Genomic DNA, 23008 nt, shown 5'->3' with positions numbered 1-23008 from the left:
GAAGTCGCCAAGGATGATCACCTTGTCCTCTGTAGGGGTCTTCCGTACGAGGTTGCGTAGATCAGCATAGAACTTGTTCTTTTCTGCAGGATCTGCTTGAAGGGTTGGGGCATACACACTGAAGAGTGTTGCATGCTGCTTGTTTTGAAGTGGGAGGCGCATGGACATGATGCGATCTGAGTGACCTGTTGGAAGGTTTTCGAGTTTGGAGGCAATGGAGTTTGGCCTCTCCTGCATTACTGCATCCGTAGCAACACCTTCTCGCTGGTCCCCCCCGTTTTCACAGAGTTTGCTACGTCATGGTGCGACCGAATTGTCCGGCGGTATAACCGGATGGGCAGGCTGGGCCCACCAACCTCACCAGCCTACGAGAAGGAAAACTCTAACATCAAACCCGGGCAGATAGAGCTCGTTAATGTAACAGCTACCACCTGGAGGACTCACTGCCGGCGTCCCGGATTACTGGGCCATGGCAGATGACCCCCAGGTGAAAGGGTGGACCCAGTACCGCGCACACTGCGCTTCACCTAAAAAATTCCTCTGCGCAGGCCTGAAGGGCATATCCACACACACAACCCACAACGCATCAAGTCCTGCAGCGATAGGCAAGGGGCGAAACGGCAGGTGGAAGGTGCCACTGGAAGCCGCAGTCCCGATCCTGCATGTAGGCGGTTCAGGATATTGGTCGCCTGATGCTAACCCGGAGACGAAAGCATCTTTCGGCAGCACCCTGAACGACCAAGCAGCCTTATCTAGGGACAGCACTGCTTGCTCCACACGGAGAGGGGCCTAGAAAAGGTGGCCTAAACAAAGCTCGTCTCCCCCACCCCAGTTGGCTAGCCGCGGTCAACGGGCATCCTTACTTGCGGTCGAAAAATAACAACAAAGAAAAGGCATGCACCTGCCTCACAAAGTGTGCAAAGACTAAAGCTTGCGTGTTGGAACATCAGAACCATGCTTGACACAGTAGGCAGTGGTCGCCCTGAACGACGCTCTGCTCTAGTTGCCCACGAACTTCTCAGGTTGAATATCGACATAGCAGCTCTCAGTGAGGTCCGTTTCCCTGAGGAAGGTAGTCTTCAAGAACACGGTGCTGGCTATACCCTCTACTGGTCGGGTAAGTCAAAGGCTGAGAGCCGCCTTTCTGGCGTTGGCTTCATGGTCAGGACAGGTTTTCCACCACATACATAATAGGCTATATATAGTGGAGTTGTTAGCTGTTATTATAAGCTGCTTCACTGGGGACTTTCATACTTCTCCACATGGTGTTTGTATTATGTATTGATTGTGATTTGGATCTATCTTTATTCTCAGTATTATAACATATAATTCTTTAAGATGTTTATCTATATTAATACAGTATACACATTCATTAACTTAGTAGTGCTTATAAATATTCATATTAAGTTTCATATAGTTCATGCACAGTAATTAGCGTTTTGACTTGCAGCTTATTCTGTGTTCCCCTGTTAGCAGTGATTCTTCTGAGATGGCAAACAATATAGCAGACAAGGGGAAACTTTGTCTTACTCGTTGATTGACTTCTCAAGGTTCTGATAACATGCCATGGATGGCTCTTTTCTCCTTAACCCTTCCAACCTGTAACCTTCCTGATTTATCAGCTAGTTTAAAAAAAAACTTTGTTAATTATATCACATACTTTCTGCGGATTAATTTCATATCTAGTACATCTAACTTCCTTTCACCCATTCATTAATTTAAAATTATCTGATGTATCTACCTATACGTTAATTAATTTTGGGCTTTTCCAACTCAAGAGTTCTCTTGTAAACCATTATGCTAAATATCACCCTTGTTCCATAAGCTTTAATAGCCTCTCAAATTGTAAGTTTTGTCATTTTGCTGATACAGTTGGTTTTTAAAAACCATTTTAATTCTTCCTTTATTATACCTTTTATATATGGGTTTAGGAATATGCTGTTATCCAATATAAAAGAGCCAGAGTCCGGAAACACTTTGTTATCCAGTATAAAAGAGCCAGAGTAGGGGAATGCTTTTCTATCCAATATGAAAGAGCCAGAGTCCAGGAACACTTTTTTATCCAATATAAAAGAGCCAGAGTCCGGGAACGCTTTGATATCCAGTATAAAAGAGCCAGAGTCCAGGAACGGTTTGTTATCCAATATAAAAGAGCCAGAGTCCAGGAACGCTTTGTTATCCAATATAAAAGAGCCAGAGTCCAGGAACTCTTTGTTATCCAATAAAAAAGAGCCAGAGTCCAGGAACGCTTTGTTATCCAATATAAAAGAGTTAGAGGCTGGGAACGCTTTGTTATCCAGTATAAAAGACCCAGAGTCCAGGAACGCTTTGTTATCCAGTATAAAAGAGCCAGAGTCCAGGAACGCTTTGTTATCCAGTATAAAAGAGCCAGAGTCCGGGAACGCTTTGTTATCCAATATAAAAGAGCCAGAGTCCGGGAACGCTTTGTTATCCACTATAAAAGAGCCAGAGTCCAGGAACGCTTTGTTATCCTGTATAAAACGGAAGATTTGGTCACTTACCGTGAAGCTTCCTTCTCGGTGGACTGGCAGTTTTTTCCCGCCAGTTTTTTCCCGGCCCTGCAGAAGCAGGACGGTTTCTTTCCAGCGCTCCTATTAAAGCGCAGAAGATCCGGAGTTTGAAGTGATTGTGTTAAGCTTCTGGAGGCTGGGAGTGTTGGGGTTTCCCCCAACAAACCCGGCTGAAGGGCGAACGTGCAGGGCTACTCAAGAGTAGACCTCTGCGACGATGCGGAGAGCGTCGGAAGAAAGCGAGGCCCTTTGAGGCTCCGTTTCCACCCAGACGCGAGTGGAACGGAGCAAAGGAGAAAAGCGGCGATTTGGCGGCAGCGGTAAGTCGTCCCGCGGCGGGGAGGACCTGCGCGGGCGATTTAGAGCCTGGGAAAGGGGCCCTTTACCCTGCACCCTTTTTTCCTGTGTTTGGCCCTGACCTGCCAGGTTTCTTCATGCTTGGCAGAGGGGGAAAGCTTGGATGTGGAGGTTTTGACTGGGAGGTCTGCTGGTTCAGTCAGGGGGCGGAGTCCTTAAAAGACTGCCCTCCATCTTGAGTTTTTTCCCGCCTTTTTTGATAGTGCCTTTCCTCTCACTTCCCTTATAGGGATCTGTGATTCATCAAAATGGCGGCTAGCTCCCAGAGCAACTCCCCAAGCGAATTCGACTTGCCTCTGCTTCCAGGAGCCCTGTCACCTCAACAGGAGGCTCAGAACCCCGACCTTGTAGGGGAGGACGCCAAGTCAAACCTTTTGCAATGGCTTAAAAGGGAAATGCTGAAGGAGTTGGGGCAGGACTTCAGTCAGCGCCAGGACTCCCCTTCCCCTCTGACAAAGCAAAAGAGGCAGGAGGGAAGGAAAAGACGCAGAGACCCCAGCCCTAGTGACACCCTGGGGTGATCGAAGGGCAAGGCTCACCTAGGCATGGATTCCCCTCTCCTGAGTTCAGCTGAAGAGTCGGAGGACTCTGATCAACAATCTGATAAGGAGGAAGGCGAGCTATCAGATGAGGAGGAGGAAAAACCTGACGCTGTGCAGTCCAGACTTTCCCCCCTGGAATACTACTCCAAGTTGCTTCCTAAGGTTTTGAGGACCCTTAACTTTGTGGCCACCCCCAAGGAGAATGAGGAGCTGGACCCTGACCTTCCCACAGGTTCAGGGGAAATGATGCCAAAGCTGAGCAGTGCTCAGACAGGGGTTCCCTTACCGGCGGCCTTCTTTGCTTTGGTCAAGGCGGAGTGGGAAAGGCCGGCTAAACCTAAAGCCAACCAACAGGTCATACCTAAACTCTACTCCCTCATTCCACAGGCCACTAAGAGGCTAAAATTGCCAACAGTGGACGATCCTGTGACTAGCCTGATCTCCAATTCAGTCCTACCCATGGATGCAGATGGTTTACCCAGGGATCCATGTGATAGGAGGATTGAACAGGCTTTACGTAAAGAGTTTGAGACCACATCATGGGCCATCAAAGCAGCCACAACATCCTCATTGTTCGCTAGAGCAATGTGCATGTGGTCTAACAACCTAGCAGCAGCGGATAGTGGAGCTCCCAAGGAGTTCAAGGATGAGCTTTAAAAGATTGCCCTATCTGCTGCCTTTGTGGCAGACAGTTCTTTAGACACCATGCAACTAGCGGCCAGAGCCATGGCTTGTGGTGTGGCGGCTAGACGCAACATTTGGCTGCGCAATTGGGAGGTCGATACTACAGCCCAGGCCAGGGTTGCAGCAGTACCATTTAAAGGATCCTTGTTGTTTGGGGAGGGCCTAGATAGGTTCCTCATTGAAAACAAGGATAAAAAGAAAGTCCTACCCTCCAAGGGTAAAGAAACAAAACAGAGGAAGCCTTTTCCTCCCTTTCGAGACTCCAAAAAGCAATCCAGATCAGGACCCTTTCGTTCCTTCAGAGGAAAGTGGCAACAGAAAGGGCGTGATTCCAAACCCTTCTACTCTGGGAAGGCAGACCAGGGTTCCAAATCCTCTTTCAAAAAAGGGGGATCTCAATGACTACGCCCTTCACCAGATATCAGGGAAAATAGGGGGTCGCCTCTCCTTATTCACAGGCACCTGGAACCAGTCGATTCAGGACAAATGGGTTCTAGATGTAGTGGAACAGGGCTATGCCATAGATTTCCACTCCCCCCCTCCCAACCATTTTCATTGGGTTCCACGAAAAAGGGATTTGAATGCTCACAAAGCAATGTTGGCAGCCATCCAACACCTGGTGGATATAGGAGCAGTGGAACCTGTTCCAATTCCCCAACAGGGTTTAGGAGTTTACTCAATAATATTCTTAGTTCCGAAAAAGAATGGGGAGTTCAGAACCATCCTGGATCTGAAATGGCTCAACAAGTTTGTTCTGACAAAGCATTTCAAAATGGAGACCCTTCGGTCAGTGTTGTTAGCCATTCAGCCTCAGGATTTTCTGGCTTCCTTAGATCTATCAGAGGCCTACTTACATGTTCCCATTTGGGAATCTCACAGAAGGTTTCTTCGTTTCTCCTACGCGGGGAAACATTTCCAGTATCGGGCTCTACCGTTCGGCCTGAAGTCTTCGCCCCGGGTCTTTACAAAAGTCCTGGTGACCCTGGTGGCGGAGCTAAGACTACAGGGCGTGGCCCTGTTTCCTTACCTGGACGACATTCTGGTGAAGGGGGGGTCATACCAGCAATGCCAGAGGGGCATTCACCAGACGGTGACCATGTTGCACAGCCACGGCTTTGTGGTGAATCTGGAGAAGAGCAATCTTCTTCCCTCTCAGAGGCTGGTGCATCGGGGAGTGGAGATAGATACAACCGTGGACAGAGACTTCATAACCCAGAAAAGGCGGGAGAAGTTCTGTCTCATGTTACAAGGGATCCTTCAACAGCGCAGGGTGTCGGTTATGATGTTAGTGCAGATGTTGGGGATGATGGTCTCTTTTCAGGAATTATTCGCCTGGGCCAGGTTCCACACTCGTCCCCTCCAGTTTTTCCTCCGCCCGTTCCAGGAGCTAATAGGGAACAAAATCCCCAAACTGGTGACATTACCACCAGAAGTGAAATCCCAGTTACAGTGGTGGCTGGACCAGGATCTTTTCCTGCCAGGCCATCTGCTACGCGAGCCCCAGAGGGTCTGTATGACCACAGACGCCAGTCTATGGGGTTGGGGGGCTCACTCACAGGATCAGATGATTCAGGGGCAATGGGAGCCCCACGAAACGAAGCGGAATATCAACTTCCTGGAGCTAAGAGCAATTCGGCTAGGATTGCAGGGTTTGCAGGCAGTTCTGAGGGATCGCCATGTCCTAGTGAAAACGGACAATTCAACGGCCAAGGCGTACGTAAATCGGCAGGGAGGAACCATCTCTCCATGCCGAGGCGAAGATTCTCTTCGAGTGGGCGGAGACCAACCTCCTTTCAATCAAGGCGGTGCATGTTCCTGGAAAGGACAATCTGTTAGCGGACTGGCTCAGCAGACGCTGGCTGGACCAGACGGAATGGATGTTGCACAGAGACACATTCAGTCTGATAGTGGACAGATACAGCCCGGTGACGGTAGACCTGTTTGCCACGGCAGAAAATTGTCAGGTGGACAGGTTCTTTGCCAAGAGCAGGGACGCAAGAGCAGAAAACACCGATGCGCTCAGCGCCGAGTGGCCGGTGGGGCTTCTGTATGCCTTCCCGCCCCTTCCTCTTCTACCCAGGGTGATTCAGAGGGTGGTGGAACTAAGAGTGGAAATGGTGCTAGTGGCTCCTTTCTGGCCGAGACGGTCGTGGTTCCAGGAGCTTCTGAGGTTGTCAATTCAGCCTCCTTGGCGCCTGCCGAGGAGGGACGACCTCCTGACTCAGGGCGACATGTCTCACCCTCAACCAGACATGTTACAATTGACAGTTTGGAGGTTGAGCGGTCACAGCTCGAGGAGCTAGGTTACAACAAGAGGGTGGTGGACACTATGTTGGTATCACGTAAATGCTCAACGAATAGGGTGTATAATACCACCTGGAAGGTTTTTTCCTCATGGTCAACCCAAAGAGGGTGGGACCCGATGTCCGTCAAGGTTAAAGGTATTCTCGGGTTTCTGCAGGAAGGGGCAGATAAAGGGCTTTCCACCAGCTCACTGCGAAGGCAGGTGGCTGCCATATCGTCCATACAGGGGGTGTGGGGGCGTAAGACCTTGTCAGCGCATCCGCATATTAAAAGGTTCTTGAGGGGTGCTGCTCTTCTTAAACCTCCGCAGGTACACAGGTTTCCCTCATGGAGATTGAATGTAGTTCTACGGGCCTTGTGTGGGCGTCCTTTTGAACCCCTGGCTTCCTGCGGGATCAAGGAAATAACCCTTAAAACACTTTTTTTAGTAGGCATCACCACGGCACGGAGAGTGTCGGAATTGAGGGCCCTGTCGGTTGATAGGGAGCTTTGTGTTTTCCATAATGAAAAGGTGGTACTGAGGCCAGACCCATCTTTTATTCCTAAGGTCAATTCGGTTTTTCATAGGTCCCAGGAGTTGGTTCTTCCGAACTTTTGCCCCAATCCTCAGTCATCTAAGGAAAGGGAGTTGCACTGCCTAGACGTTAGGAGGGCGCTTAGTTTTTATATTGAGCGTACCAAGGAGTGGAGAAAGTCTGATGCCCTGTTTGTTTCGTTCAGTAAAAAATCACAGGGGCGACAGGTTTCTACTTCCTCCCTTAGCAGGTGGCTACGGGAATGTATTGTTATGGCTTATAGGGCCCAAGGTCAGATCCCTCCACTGGGGATCACGGCTCATTCTCTGAGGGGTGCTGCAACATCAGCTGTGTATCGGTCCTTCCCTTCACTAGAAGCTGTGTGTAAGGCAGCAACTTGGAAATCGCCAGTCAATCGTTGCGGTAAGAGAGAGTCTTTGTCTGGCACTCTTCATCCTATATACATTGGTCAGCCAATCACATCAGTCCATGAAATATACTGACTCACAGCAGGTGCTTTCCAGGCACACTCCAGCTCTGACCTGCTTTCTGCCAAGGTTGCATCAGCCTGACCTGTCAAGAGCTGTCAGGTTAGATGATCTAGATCTAAACATGCTTTGCCCTATGGACTCTATACCAACATTACCGACTGGCATTCATTACATTAATAATAAGGCACGTTGACATAATGTGTGCCTGGAGGACCTATGGCATTTGTCTTTAGTAAGTAGAGAGTATAAAAGGATGTCCAAAAGAGAGAAGCAGCAACACCTCTTGTGAAAAAAGTCAAAGAGCGTTCAACTCACCAGAGTCCTTAGGAAGACACCAAGACCAAGAAGGAGAATTATGTGGATACGGGCAATACTGGGAGCTGTGCTGGTGTGTCTCCTGATTCTATACTTTCTGAAACGGCTCCAAACACAGAAGAAGTACCCTCCTGGGCTTCCTCTATATGTAACAGTTCTAAAGTTTATACAGGCCGGATTCAGAATTCAACCGGACTCGCTCACCAAGGTACTCTTTTTCTAAATAGTTAATTGGCTGAAAAAAGATAATGAGCCAACAGAGCAATCTATAGTTCTGGGGGCAAATGTTGCTTAGTAGAAAACAAACTATGACATTTTTAAAAGGAAAATGAAACTGTTAAGTTAAGGTATGTTGGAAGGAACCGGGGTATACTATAGTGGGTTCTATGCATGGCAGAGTCTCAGAGTAAGTGATTAGAAGCTCTTTAATAGGAGTGACATAGTATAAGGTCACATTACAAGACTGGCATTGGGGGCCCACGGCCCAAACTTATATACATCTCTGGGTTCCTGCGCAAGCACATTATTGGGTCATTCACACTGGTGGGGGCTTGTGATTGGTCCTGGGCTGTAGGGATTTGAATCCTGCAGCCCTTTGTTCCCAAGTCCCCAAGCTCAGTCCGTATGGCTCCAATGAGCCAGGCGGAAACATCCGAAGTCTTCCCTTCAGTCCACATACATAACACGGGGTATGCTAGAATCATCAGTATGTGATGGAAATGGCAGGGAAAGATTTTATGGGACCAAAACAGCTCCTTAGCAATGCTTGACAGAACAGGAAATGACAGAGCAATGTAAGTTCAAACCATGCACAGATTTATACTAGAGAACTATAATAATCACACAGGGTAATTAAGGGGTTATTTATTAGTTATTTTGATGATGATGATGATGATGATGATGATGATGATGATGATGATGATGATGATGATGATGATGATGATGATGATGATGATATTGGATTTGTATCCCGCCCTCCACTCTGAAGAGTCTCAGAGCGGCTCACAATCTCCTTTACCTCCCTCCCCCACAACAAACACCCTGTGAGGTGGGTGGGGCTGAGAGGGCTCTCACAGCAGCTGCCCTTTTAAGGACAACCTCTGCCAGAGCTATGGCTGGCCCAAGGCCATTCCAGCAGGTGCAAGTGGAGAAGTGGGGAATCAAACCCGGTTCTCCCAGATAAGAGTACGCACACTTAACCACTACACCAAACTGGCTCTCTTTTGAGATCTCATGTGTGCCACATCCTAATAAAGGACTCGCACCAACCAGGATTTGGGGTCGCAGAAACTTTATAGAACAAATAAAAAATAAAATGAGGGTCCAGTGGCACCTAAGATCTATGAGGTTTTATCCAAGGTAAGAGCTTTCATGTGCACAAATCCTTCTTTAGATAGAATGAAATGGAAGAAAACCATTCAAACTTCTAGAAAGAGTCTGAACAGCAAATTAGCATATAACATAGAATCAGAGCTGGAAGGGGCCATACAGGCCATCTAGTCCAACCCCCTGCTCAAGGGAGGATCAGCCTAGAGCATCCCTGACTAGTGTTTGTCCAGTAAAGACTGCCAGTGAGGGGCAGCTCACTAGGGATGTGCAAAAAAAAAAAAATTCGGATTTACTCGGATTCAAAAATACACGGGGCCAAAAACTTCGGAATACCGTGTATTTCCAAATACCAGTATTCGGAATAGCCGCATATACGGTAGATGTGCGACTATTTCCGAATATACGGCCCCATTATACCCTGTGGCCATTGAAATCAATGGGGAAATAGGGTATATTGGAAGCCATCTGGAGGGGAGGGGGTTTGAGGGAGAGCCCCCAAATTTGCAGGGTACCTGCAGGGGACTCTCCCCTACAAACCCCCCAAGTCCCAAAAAGATTGGGCCAGGGGGTCTCATTCCAGGGGCACCCTATCCCACCATTATGTAGACCTTATCCTGGGTGAAAGTCTGAAAGCAAGCCTCAAGCCGTTCCTGCAGCCTAACAACCAGGGGGTGCACCACTGGAAAAACATCTGCACGGCCTTGAGCTGGCACTAGAAACAAGGTCAGGTCCTCACGGGCCATGTGGACGACCAGTGCGATGCTCATCATGTTAGACAAGAGCATTTCTGTGTGGGTCTTGAAGGGCCCAAGAGCCTCCACAGTCTGAGAAATGACCACCCAATCCTCTTGGGTGAGACGGTTCTCATCTCGAAAGACCCTCATCTCACAGACAAAGGCATCCAGGGCTGCTCTCTGCTCCACCATGCACTCCATCATGGCACAGGTGGAGTTCCAGCGTGTGCTGACGTCACCGACCAGGCGGTGCCCTGGCACGCCTGTCAGTGTCTGTTTCTCACGCCGCAGATACGAGTCTGTATTGCTTCGTGAGAAGTGACCTGTGATGTGCCGACACTTCTGGAGCAGAAGTCGGTACTCATGGGTCGTGGCTAGATACCGACAATCCTGCCTTTTCGTCTGGCCCAATGTGTCCTTAACCAAGAAGTGGAGAAGGTGGGCCACGCAAGGAAGGCGTTGTAGGCCCTGATGCTGGACAGCCTCCTTGATGTTGGAGCCACCATCAGTCACCATGAAGCCTATGGGGACTTCCCCGCTGCCTACACAGCCCTCTAACAGCTGTGAGAGGATGGCTCTGAGAGTGTCCACCGTGTGCATTGCGTCGACTGGTTCGGCATGCAGCAAGGCCCAGCAATAGCCGGCCTGGTGGCCCTGACCCTGCCTGCCGCTACTGCCAGTGCCACCCCCACCCTGCACTGCCTGCAGCTCTCTGGGTTGCCACCAATGCACATTCAGGGAGAGATACCCTTCGAACACATGTTGGGAACTCCAGATATCTGAGATGAAATGCACAGTCCCCCCAGCATCACGGGACAAATGCGCCTTCACCACAGATCTCGTCGCCCTGGAAACAGCTGGCATAACGGTCCTGCTAATGGTAGTTCTAGCAAGGTTCCAGGCGATCACCCTCCTGCCGTACCTGATTCCCCCTCTTGGCACACGGGTGCCACCCCCACCAAACATCTCAGGCAGAGATGGCTGGTGTTCCTGCACTGCAATGGAACGCTCCTGGAGAGCTCTGGAGGTAGTCACGATGGGACAGACCTCCTGGCCGGGTGATGTTGGCCGTTTGGGCACCCCAGCACCAGCCTGCTTCTCCCCCTTAAGCAGCACCGCTGGGTGGTGCTTCCACAGGTGGTTCTGCATCCCCCCCCCAGAGTCAGGTGGGCAGGGTCCTGCCCACGACTGATCCGGGCCCTGCACAGCTGGCACTGCGCATAACATGGCTCCTCCATGAGTCGGAAATGCTTCCAGACTTCAGAGGTGTACGGATGCCCAAGCTGACTGGCAGCTTGGGTGTCCAGAGCCACCTCCTGTGAGGGGCTCAGGGCAGACACATCATGTCTCGGGGTGGCAGGAGGGGCTGGCCACCGGGAGGAAGTGGGCGGAGATGGAGGCACCTCGTGTGTCTCTTCCCCCTCCACCCCATGCAGCCTCCCCTCCTGGCCATACCCTGAAGGACTGCTGGTGCCTGAAGGAACCGAAGAAGGGGGCTGGTCCTCCTCAACCAGCTTCTCCTCCAACTCCTGCATGACACTCTGCACCCTCCTTGGGATGATCATTTTGGACAGAAAACTGTCCCCAAAGCTCATCTCCAAGAAGGGCTGCTCTTGCTGCCCCTCCTCCGGCTGCTGAAGCCTAGTGACATCAGCTGGAGGAGAGACTGCCCAAGCAGCAGACCCCTTCTCAGTGCCAGCACCTAATGGCACCTCTGCCGGGGGCGCCCCAGCAGCAGCCTCGATGAAGGGCCCAAGGCGGGCCTTCTTCTTCATCACACTTTGGCCAGAGGTCAGAGTGCTGGAAGGCAGCTGTGGAGTGGCCCTACATATGGGGGGGGACACTGGGTCATCCCCCTCCACTCCACTCCTTTAGTCTTCTCCTTGGCATTGTCCCCAGGGCCCCTCTTCTGCTGCCTGTCACTCATGTCACCCTTGGCCAGTCTCACACAACCTCAACTGAGAGTGGGCTTTTTTACAAACTTAACTCACTAAACTGAACCCTGAACCAATAGGTGCACTGACTTCTTTTTAAAAACCCTCCCACCAAAGCTTGTTTGTTTGTTTTTTTGGTCCCTAACCTGTCCTTCTTTGGGTTGAGGTAGTAGTAGTCTGGTAAAGTTTAGGAGACTAGGTGATCCTGCCTCTACCTGGCTACAGTTTTTAAAAGGCTACCTTGAGATGAAGGCAATCCTTTTTATATCCTCCTAGTTAAATTTCTCCTAACTAGATTGGGGCAAACCAAATTTCCTTGCAAACTAGAAATCAGGTGTCCCGTATAACTTGAGAGAAGCTGTGGTTTACCCTATGGAAATCTAAAGATGCACCAGCTTTCAGTGGCTGAAAGCAAGATGTACTGCAACCCTAGTCTCTTTAAAAGGGAGCCTGATGTGGCCTAGTAGTCACGCTGCCATTTATGAGAAACCTAAAATCTTTTTAAATCGCCCCTATCTGGCCTAGTTGAATTTTGAAAAAAGATAAAGCCCTAAACTGGATTAATTTTTTTTTTTAATTTCAAAAAACACAAGTCCTAAAAACACCCTTATTAGTGGGGCAGCCTATTTAGTGGCCCTAGCCAAACCAAAAGCAGCCTCAGACTCCAAAAACAACTCTATATAAACCCCACCCCACACAGCTCACACACCAACTCCCTCACACCAACCAGAGGTAATTTTAAAAAAACCAAAACGTGACAGAAAGAAATTTAACTTTTAACCCCCCCCCCCAAAAAAAAACACACCAGAACCAGGAAAAGGGACAACAGGACAGAGGATGCAAAACCAGCAGCAACAGAGAATAGATCCCAACAGATCACTGAAAAAAGGCCAACAAACTCAACTGTTAAAAAAGTGACCTTTTTAACAATAAAAATTAGGCCAAACAGTCCCCCCCCCCAGAACCAGAACCAGAAGAGAAAAGGAACAACAGCAGCACAACACAGCAGCAACAAATCAAACACAGACAGAATCCTTTTAAAACAGTAAAAAACTTGACTTTTAACAATGCAGGAAGTTTACCAACCCCTCCCCCCCAAAAAAAACCTTCACGCTAACCCCAAGAAATCCAAGCCACCAAATCAGGAAAAGTAAAAGGACACTACACTTTTAAAAGTCCTCTCACTAAAGTAAGATACGGGCAAATTAGCAAACACCCCCACCTCAGGCCCCCACCCCCAGAAGAACCCCCTAACCCCAAATAAGCTACCCAGGCTCACCCACCCAAATCTGGATAAGTAAAGGGACTCCGAGTCTTAAAAAGTCCTTTTACTAACTAAAATAAAAACAAGAACCCCAAGACTGTCTTACCTTAGACGTCTTCTCTTCTCCAGCCAAGTCAGGCAAGGCTGAGAGAGAGCAGCAGCAGCTGAGGCCAAGGGCCCAGCACAGCACAATCTCTCTCTCACACACCAACACAGCAGCAATGGAATGGAGTCCAGCCAGGCAGACTCCTTAAAAAGGTTCTCTGGCCCTACACAGAGCAGTTTCAAAAAATAGCACTGCTCTGTGATTGGCCAGAGAACACTGTTTACTTGGATACTTGGATACCCAAGTAAACAAAAGAACAACAATGTTGCTGATGGCTGGCGGATTAGCCCAGCCATCAGCTACACAACAGACCTGCAAAGCATGCATTTACAATGCATTATGCAAATGCATGCTTTGGATTGGCTGCTGGGGCTACTCTCCCCCTCCCCCTCCCTCCTTGATCCCAGACAGGCTATTGGAGAGGAGGGAAAAGTCTTCCAAAGGCGGGAAAGGAGGCAAGCAGCTCACCTGAGGCTGCAGAAGCTCCTTTCCCGCCTTTTCCTTTGACTTCCGAATACTTCCGAATATATATTTGGAAGTATATATATCTGAAGTATACGGGGAGCCGTATATGGCTCCCATATAATGGGCTGAAAATGGATTCGGAAGTATATGGCGCCATATACTTCTGAATCAGGGGTGATTCAGGGGAATCAGGGGTGATTCCAAACCAAATGCACACCCCTAGAGCTCACCACCTTCCTAGGTAGCTGATTTCACTCTGGAACAACTTTCACTATAAAAAAGTTTTTTCCTAATATTCAGCCAGTACGTTCCAATACTTAATTTAAACCAATTATTGCAAGTCCTTTTGTCTGCTGCAACAGGAACAGCTCCCTGTCCTCCCCTAAGTGACAGTCCTTCAAAGACTTAAAGAAAGCAATCATGTCCCCCTCAACCTCCTCTTCCCCATACTGAACCTTCCCAAGTCCCTCAGGTTAGCAAAATGGTCTCTCTCCATCCTCACTGCTCTCCTCTACACCCTTTCATTTCATTCACATCCTTTTTAAAGTGAGGTCTCCAGAACTGCACACAATACTCAAGGCGTGGCCTGTTGATACACCCTATAATATAGTGGGTTCAATGCATGGAAGAGGCGAGGTGGTAGTGATCATCAGCTCTTTATTAGTACAGAATAAGGTAGCCTGCACTTCAAGACTGCTGAATTGGGTCAACAGGGCCAACTATATACAACTCAGGGTTCCCGCGCAAGCACGCTATTGGATCATTCAAACCAGCAGGGGGCCTGTGACTGGTACAGGGCAGCAGGTATTTGGATCCTGCTGCCCATTGTTCCCAAGTCCCCAAGCTCCGTTCATATGGCTCCAATGAGAGAGGCAGGAACAATCAATTCAGTTCTCACTTGAATCCACACACACAACATCCCTCCTCCACCCCAAGTTCACAAGCCTTAACACACATAGTCCTTCAAGTGAGCAGGATTGCGGTGCTCCCATGTCGACCGCCTGTGTGCAGGAGTTGGTGGCGGCGCAGCCACAGCTCTAGGCATAGTGAGTGGGGAGGGGGGCAGAGTTGCGGGAATTTCGGCCAGTGATTCAGAGTCCACAGAGGCTTCCAGCTCTGATGGAAGGCCGGGGGTCAGATCCTCTGCTGTTGCCGGTTCAGTGGCTGTAGGAGCCAAGGCAGCAGACGGGTTCTGGGGGCTGATGTTGCCCTCGATCTCATCCCCAGGTGCCTCACATGACCGCAACTGGATGATGTGCCGCTGCATTGTGAACCCGCCCTCAGTGGTAACCACATACTCGGGCCGGAATCTATGCTGGCCCACCCCAAAGTTCTTTGCATACGCCAAGTTCCCCGTATCAGCCCCCCTGAGTGCTCAGACCATATCAAGCACCTCTTGCAGATCCGGGGCTTGATCTGGGTGCATTTGGTCTAGGAGCATCGACAATCGCCGGCCTATGAGGAGTTAAGCCGGACTACAGCCAGTGGCTGTGCTGGGGATAGTATGCTGGGCTAGTAGGTACTCTGCGAGGTGGGCCTCCCAATCCTCTTGGATGATGTGGCACAGTGACTCTTTGGTGGATGCATCATTCTTTCTGCTTGGCCGTTTGTGGCCGCATGGAAGGGGGCTGACCTGATGTGCTGGATCAAGTTCTGGCCACAGAAGTCCTGGAACTCCCCTGATGTGAAGACTGTCCCATTGTCAGAGACTAGGGTGTCTGGCAGCCTGTGGGTTGCAAAAACCTTGTGGAGGGCAGCAATGGGGGCCAGGGATGAGGTGGATGCCACCAGACTATCTCGAGCCACTTAGAGTGGGAGTCAACTATGAGGGAAAGTATCTGTCCCTGGAAGGGCCCTGCAAAGTCCAGGTGAAGGTGGGACCACGGGTTGTGTGTGGACTCCCACTGCTGTGCCAGTGCTCGAGGTGGCTGGGTCTCAGAATAATTGACACCTCGCAACCCAAGACTCAATGGCATCATCGATCCTGGGCCACTAAACATAGCTGTGGTCTAGGGCCTTCATCCACACAATCCCCGGGTGGCTATTGTGCAGTGCAGTGAGGACTCTCTGTTGCAGGGCCAGGGGCACCACCACCCTACTCCTCTACAACAAGCAGCCCTTATGCACCGACAATTCATCCCGGTGAGACATGAATGCTACAAACTCCGAGCCCAACCAGCCCGTGGGCCGTCCCCTCCACACCCAGTTCAAAACTCTGGAGAGGATTTTGTTCCTGGCTAAACAGCGACCAATGTCCTTCGTATCCACTGGGTGGTTTGGAAGGGATTCTAGCAGCATAATCTGGTATGCTGGGGCCGGATCCGGGACCCTGGATGGCAGCGGTAGCCAGCTCAAGGCGTCTGTGTGGCCCATCGCTTTCCCTGGGCAGTACTGGAGGTCATACTGGCACCCCACGAGGAAAATGGACCACCTTAAAACCCGGTGAGACAGCATCTGGGACGTTTGGTGGTCGGGGGCGAACAGGCCTCAGAGGGGCTTGTGGTCTGTTAGTATAGGGAAGGGCTGGCTGTACAGATAATCATGAAAATTCTTTACCCCTGCTACAATGGCCAAACCCTCCTTGTCTATTTGGATAGTTGCGCTCTGGTTTTTGTAGAGTCATCGAATAGTAGGCCACCAGGACTTTGCGGCCATCTGGCAGCATGTGGGCTACGACCGCCCCACACCATACAGAGATGCTTCACATGCCAAGACAACAGGCAGCCACTCGTCAAAATGCGCCAGCAAACTGTTGGACGTGAGGAGGTCCTTCATCACTTGGAAAGCAGCGGCCTGCCGGCAGCCTCAAACCCAAAGGGCCTCTTGTCCAGTAATCGGTGGAGGGGCTCCACTACCGCTGCCTTTTGGGGTAGGAAGGCATGGTAGATGTTGAGGAGGCCTAAGAAAGCCTATAACTCCACCTTATTAGTGGGCATAAGGCCTCAACCTTTTCCCTCGAGGAATGGATACCGTTCACGTCCACCGAGTACCCCAGGAAGTCTATCTTTGGGAACCCCAGGAGGCATTTCTGCTTTTTCATTTTCAGCCCCGCAGAGTCAAAATGCTGGAGCATTGCATAGAAGTGGGAGGTGCAATGTGGGATCATTGGATAAGTGGCCGTTAGAAACGGCTGGATCCCGGGGATAACTTTCAAAAGAGAATCCATAAAGTTCTGGAAAATCCCCAGAGCTACGCTGACCCCAAACTAGAGGCACTTAATCTTAAAAGCTACCCTATGTTTGCGCCTCAGCTGTGGCGGCGTCCACCAGGAATTGTTGATATGCCTGGACAGGAACACCCAATTCAGTTCTCACTTAAGTCAACATACACAACACACCCAAACCTGCAATAACCGTTTTTGTTGCTGCATCACAGTGGCTGCTCATGTTCAACTTACAGTCCACTCATACTCCAAGATCTTGTTCACACATGCTGCTACCCAAAAGGATATCCCCATCCAGTATATGCATTCCTCATTTTTGTTACTCAGAGGTAGAACTTAGCATTTATCCTTGTTACATTTCATCTTGTTCACATATGCCCACATGATGAAGATATTTTAAGATATGAAGAGACAAAACAGGAATGACAAGTTAAATGTATAGGGTCAACAGCTGTATGGATTTAATTAAAGGAGAACAACAAATAGAAGCCATAAATATGTCAAAATAAATAATAGAATCATAGAGTTGGAAGGGACCTCCAGGATCATCTAGTCCAACCCCCTGCTCTCTCGGCTTGACGTCTATATCCTTCTTAAAATGTGGTGCCCAAAACTGAACATAATACTCCAGGTGAGGTCTTACCAGAGCAAAGTAAAGCGATACCATCACATCACGTGATCTGGACACTGTACTTCTGTTGATACAGCCCAAAATTGCATTTGCCTTTTTAGCCACAGCACCACACTGTTGACTCATGTTCAGGGTATGATCCACTAAGACCCCCAGAACCTTTTCGCATATAGTACTGCTAAGACAAGTCTCCTCCATCCTATAACCATGCATTGGATTTTTCCTACCTAAATGCAGAACTTTACATTTATCCTCGTTAAAATTCATTTATTGATTTTAGCCCAGTTTTCCAGCCTGTATCCTGTTTCTGTCTTCTTCTATGTTTGCAACCCCTCCCAATTGAGTATCATCGGCAAATTTAATAAGCATTCCCTCTATTCCTTCATCCAAATCATTGATAAAGATGTTGAACAAAACAGGTCCCAGGACAGATCCTTGAGGCACTCCACTTGTCACTCCTCTCCAAGAGGATGAGGAACCATTCACAGGCACTCTTTGAGTGCGACCTGTCAACGAGTTACAGATCCACCTAACAGTAACAGGATCCAAACCACATTTTACCAACTTGTGAACAAGGATAGTATGTGGAACCTTATCAAAAGCCTTACTGAAATCAACATAAATGATGTCTACAGCATTCCCCCGATCCAGCAAGGTAGTCACTTTCTCAAAAAAAGAGATCAGGTTAGTCTGACATGATTTGTTCTTGAGAAACCCATGCTGGCTCATAATAATCACATCCATTCTTTCTAAATGTTCCAGGACTGACTCTTTGATGATTTGTTCTAAAACTTTTCCAGGTATAGACAGCAAGCTGATGCGTCGGTAGTTATCCGGATCCTCTTTTTTCCCCTTCTTGAAGATGGGGACAACATTTGCCTGCATCCAATCCTCCGGCACCTCTCCTGTTCTCCAAGAATTCTCAAAAATAATAGCCAGAGGCTCAGAAATTACATCCGCAAGCTCTTTTAGAACCCTTGGATGCAATTCATCTGGCCGTGAGGACTTAATTTCATTTAAAGAAACTAGGTGTTTATGTACTACCCATATGCTGATCCTAGGTTGGAACTTCAAACCCTCCTTATATGTTCTGTTTTTGCCATGTTGAGCACCATTTCCCTCAGAAGAGAAGACTGAGAAAAAGTAGGAATTGAGCAGTTCCGCCCTCTCTTCATTACCTGTTACAATTTCACTTTCTTGCCCTCCCAATGGGCCTACCATGTCCTTGCTCTTTTTCTTACTCTGAACATAAGAAAAGAACCCCTTTTTGTAGTTTTTAGCATCTTTGGCCAGCCTAAGCTCATACAGAACTTTAGCTTTCCTAACTTTTTCTCTACAACCACTGGTGATTTGTTTATATTCATCCTTGGTTATAAGACCCTCCTTCCAATTCCTAAAGGAGTCTTTTTTATTTCTCAACTCTTTAGAGAGCTGTTTATGGAGAGCTGTTTATGGAGGCTTTTTCCATTTATTCTTCTCATAGGAATCGTCTGTGATTGAGCTTTCAGTATTTCACTTTTAAGAAACTCCCACCCCTCCTGAACCCCCTTCCTCCTAAGTATTTCTGACCATGGGATTTTACCCAGCATAGTTCTAACTTTATCAAAGTTTGCCTTTCTGATGTCCAACCTATACGTCTGACTACGTATAGCTTTCCCCTTCCCTAAGACTGTAAATTCCAAATTCATATGGTCACTATTGCCCAGGGTGCCCGCTATTTCCACTTCTTCCATCAATTCTTCCTTGTTGGTGAGAATCAAATCCAAGATAACAGATCCCCTTGTTTCCTTCTTCACTTTCTGGAAAAAGAAGTTGTCAGCAAGACAAGTCAGGAATCTATTTGACTTCATTTTTAGCAGAGTTGGACTTCCAACAGATGTCCGGGTAATTGAAATCTCCCATGATCACGGTATTCCTTCTCTTGGAGAACTTTGCAATCTGCTGTAGAAGTATCTCATCCAAGTCCTCTGCCTGACTTGGTGGTCTATAGCAGACCCCCACAATAATATCACTGTTATTTCTTACTCCTTTTATTTCTACCCAGAGACTCTCAACTGAGCTGCCATGCTCAGATTCACATATTTCCTCACAAGTATATACCTCCTTCACATATAATGCTATGCCTCCGCCCTTTCTCATTTGCCTGTCCCTTTAAAATAAGTTGTACTCCTGAATCCTAATATTCCAGTTGTGAATGACATCCCACCAAGTTTCAGTAAGGCCTATTGTGTCATAGTCTCCTTCTTTTATTAGGACTTCCAGTTCCTCCTGTCTGTTTCCCATAAACATGTAAGTAAATTCTTTTAAATTGTGGGGAGTTAACTGAGATGCCCTTGTGAGGCCCCATTCATCTCCTCTAAAGCATGAAGATAACAAACAGCATTTTTCTTTTGTTGGGGTGGGGCGCAGTGTTATGTAGGGAAATATATTTCAATGTTCATAGCATTACATTACAATCACTATGTTTTTCTAAATATTATGCCAATACATTGTTCTTTAGAGACACGTTATGTCAGAAACTCTATTCCTATATACTGAATTGCACTACAAACATTATTCCAATATATTATTCCAAAACGAAAAATGCATACAAATACAAAGGATGTATAGTCCTGCTCGGGGAGAATGAGTTCTGCATATATAATATTATAAGAAACCAATATCCCAGTTAAGTCCTGGTGGGGTCTGTATAACGAATGTTGTAATAACTTGTAACCCAGCAGTTTCTCTTTCCATTCTGTTCTTGAATTCCTTTGCAATAAAACAGCTATTCTGAGGTCACCTGTTGAATGTCCTGAGAGGTTAAAGTGTTCTTGTACAGGTTTTTTAGTCTTGTGCTTCCTGATGTCAGATTTATGTCCATTTATCTTTTGGTGTAGGGTTTGTCCAGTTTGCTCTATGTAGAGAATCAAAGGGCACTGTTGGCATTTAATGGCATATACAATGTTAGAAGATTATGTTGTATGTTAAACAATGACTCATACACGGGAGGGTCCAACAAGGATTGTTTAATAGAACGTGGTTTGCAAAGCACGGGGAGCCCGGATAGATTAGCTTCCACCTGTCGACTCCGCCTTCTGTGTCACAGCACAGTCCTTATATACCTAAGCCAACCCCCCTGTGGAACTCACCGATTGGCGGGTTCCCTCACAATCTTGCCTAGCAACAACGCGCGCAGGTTTTAAAAGCCTAATACTCCTAATCTTCCCCCCTCCCCTCTTCTCCTTCCAACCATTGTTACTGTTACTTTTTCTTAGTTTCCATAGTAACCACACATGCTTACAGAACTAGAGTTAAACAACAGTGCTCCCCCTTTCAGTCCCTTCTCTTTTTATTTTAAACTTGTTTCTCTAGTTCGTATTTATAATGATGCTTTCATATTCTACTTGTGGTGTTTGCTGCAAAACCATAACTACTTGTGTTTTTGGTTTCAAGTTCTTAATAAAGCTGATACATATTGGTAAGCATTGCATACAACAGCATACCAGAATCCCCATACATAAAATGACTAAAACAACAGTAAACAAACCCTTTAACCAACTGAAGTTAGGCAGCCAATTTGTAAGCCAATCCCAAAGATTCCATGTATTTTTTGAATAGAGTTGTTGTACCTGTATCCCTATACCTTGTAAGACTTTCACATTTGTTTCTATTTTTCCTGATTCATTTATCCAGTGACAGCAAGTAACATTTAGCCATACACACAACCCTCCTTGAGCACTAAGCAAATAATCTAAGGCCAGGCGGTGCTGGTATAACTCTGCCCCTAAAGATTCGATCTCTGATTGTAGTGTTTGCACCGTTTCTGCCGTTGTGTTCGCTAATTTCTCCACAGTGTAGCTTAGCTGTCTTATGGCCTTTACATTCCAGGCTACTCCCAGTCCTGAAAACATAATGGCAGCAAACCGCTCTCCCTCTGTTAAATAAGTGTTTTCTGGATCATATCCCAGGTCAGCATCGTATTTTCTTTTAACCCTATGCCATTTTATGTGAGGGTCCCATGTGTCTTGGCTTTGTTGTTTGGAATGAAAGGCAATGTCTCCTGGAGCTATTGTCCCAACTGTGCATGTTCCATTCCAAGCCCTGGGCAGTACCCTCCCTGCCCAATTTCCACAAACCCATAAGATTCCTGGTAGCAGACCATATAGATAATATCCAGCATTGTAATATATTCGTTCCTGCAACCCGTAGAATAATTGGGACCTTGATGTGCTTTGGTATAATTCTATAATTGGGCTATTATCTGATTCCCCTGAGGTAGAAAAAGGACTGCTCCAATTCCCTTCATTAGTTCCTTCTTCCAACCCAGGTCCTACCTTGATTGTTAGATTACACTCAGGATAGTCTCCCACCAATGTTCTCCTCACTTTAGTTTGTTGGGCATTTGTAATTACATGATACTCTGACTATGCCATTGGAAACATACCGGTGCTTTCGGCCAGAGATGGTGTCTGGCTAACCAGACCTGACTCTTATCTTTTGGAATCCTTCCTTTATCTCCTGGGATCCCAGAACCATTGAGAGCCCCAGCAACCCCTGTTACGTTCCACCCATGCAGTGAGATCACAGCCGAGACCACCATGGGCCACCCACTCCTCCTTGAGGAAGGGGGGTGGGCACACATCCAACATGAAGTAAGGTTTGTTTCTTTCACCACAGTATTCATGGTTTTGTGCCAAATATTTTGCTCCCATCCTCCTAAAACAATTGGAAATAAAACAATTGCCCATAGGGACTCTAGCAGTCCTCCCAGTTTCCCCCTCCTTGCCATATTGTAACCTCCCCTCTTTTTATTAATTCAACTTGAGTCTTTTACTAAGAGTTCGCTTGCTGTAAAATAAAACAGAGAACAAGGGTGCAGTTGATGCTTGCCCCACAAGCCAGAAATTCAATGACAGCACAAAAGGCCCTTTCCAAAAAGGTCAGCTTGTAATGTACCAGACTTGGAGACGAGCGTAGGGCAACATAGTTTATTGCAGGTACAAAACAAGATGGAAGAGAGAGAGCACGCGGGCCGGGTCCCGCATATATACAGTGCCGGAACTATTCTTCCTGCTGGCCGGTCCAATGCAGGCCAGCCATATTTCCCGCCACTAGCTGTGATTGGCGGGTGACCAGCGCCCCGCGCGGAGGCACCTGGGTGTTCTCAGTTGCCTCCGCTGCTTGTGCGGACTAACGCTGTTTCGATGTTGCGTTATAACGAAATGGTTTCGTTATAACGAAATGGTTTCGTTATAACGAAATGGTTGCGTTCTGCGAACGCCATATGCTACACTCCTCCCCCCTTAGTTAGTGCACATAATCCTGAAGGTAGGCGGGAGGTCGGCGCTCCCGTGTTGAACGCCTTGGGGTTGCTTGCGGTGCCGGGGTGGCTTCGGCTCCCGGGGTCTCGCCGGGGGCCTTAGCGTCCGTGGGCTGTGGGTCCGGTTCGGGGGGTGGGATCGCCTCCGCTTGTGGAGGCGGACTAGGTGCTGGTGCAGGGGTTGTAGGTGGCTCCCCGGACCCTGCCTCTTCCCTTACTTCCGTGGGTACCTCTGGTAGGGTCCGGCGGCGCATCTGATCGATGTGCCGGCGTAGGATCTGGCCCCCCTCGGTGGACATCTCGTAGTGGCGGGAACCCACGACCCGTAGTACCCGCCCTGC

At 48.1% G+C, this 23008-nt stretch overlaps 1 protein-coding gene across 1 annotated transcript in view; it reads left to right on the top strand.

The window, feature by feature from the left end:
• The first annotated feature begins 7779 nt into the window (after positions 1-7779).
• The window catches only part of LOC132574363 (cytochrome P450 2J5-like), a 72147-nt gene continuing 56918 nt past the window's right edge, over positions 7780-23008 (top strand). Inside the window, exon 1 of the mRNA XM_060242725.1 lies at positions 7780-7947. Within this exon, the coding sequence (XP_060098708.1) occupies positions 7780-7947 (168 nt within the window). The remainder of the gene's footprint in view (positions 7948-23008) is intronic.

Source organism: Heteronotia binoei, chromosome 6 (assembly GCF_032191835.1).
Source record: "Heteronotia binoei isolate CCM8104 ecotype False Entrance Well chromosome 6, APGP_CSIRO_Hbin_v1, whole genome shotgun sequence".
Classification (NCBI taxonomy): domain Eukaryota; kingdom Metazoa; phylum Chordata; class Lepidosauria; order Squamata; family Gekkonidae; genus Heteronotia; species Heteronotia binoei.
The sequence above is the reverse complement of the archived record's forward strand: the minus strand, read 5'-3'. Positions and strand labels throughout refer to the sequence as shown.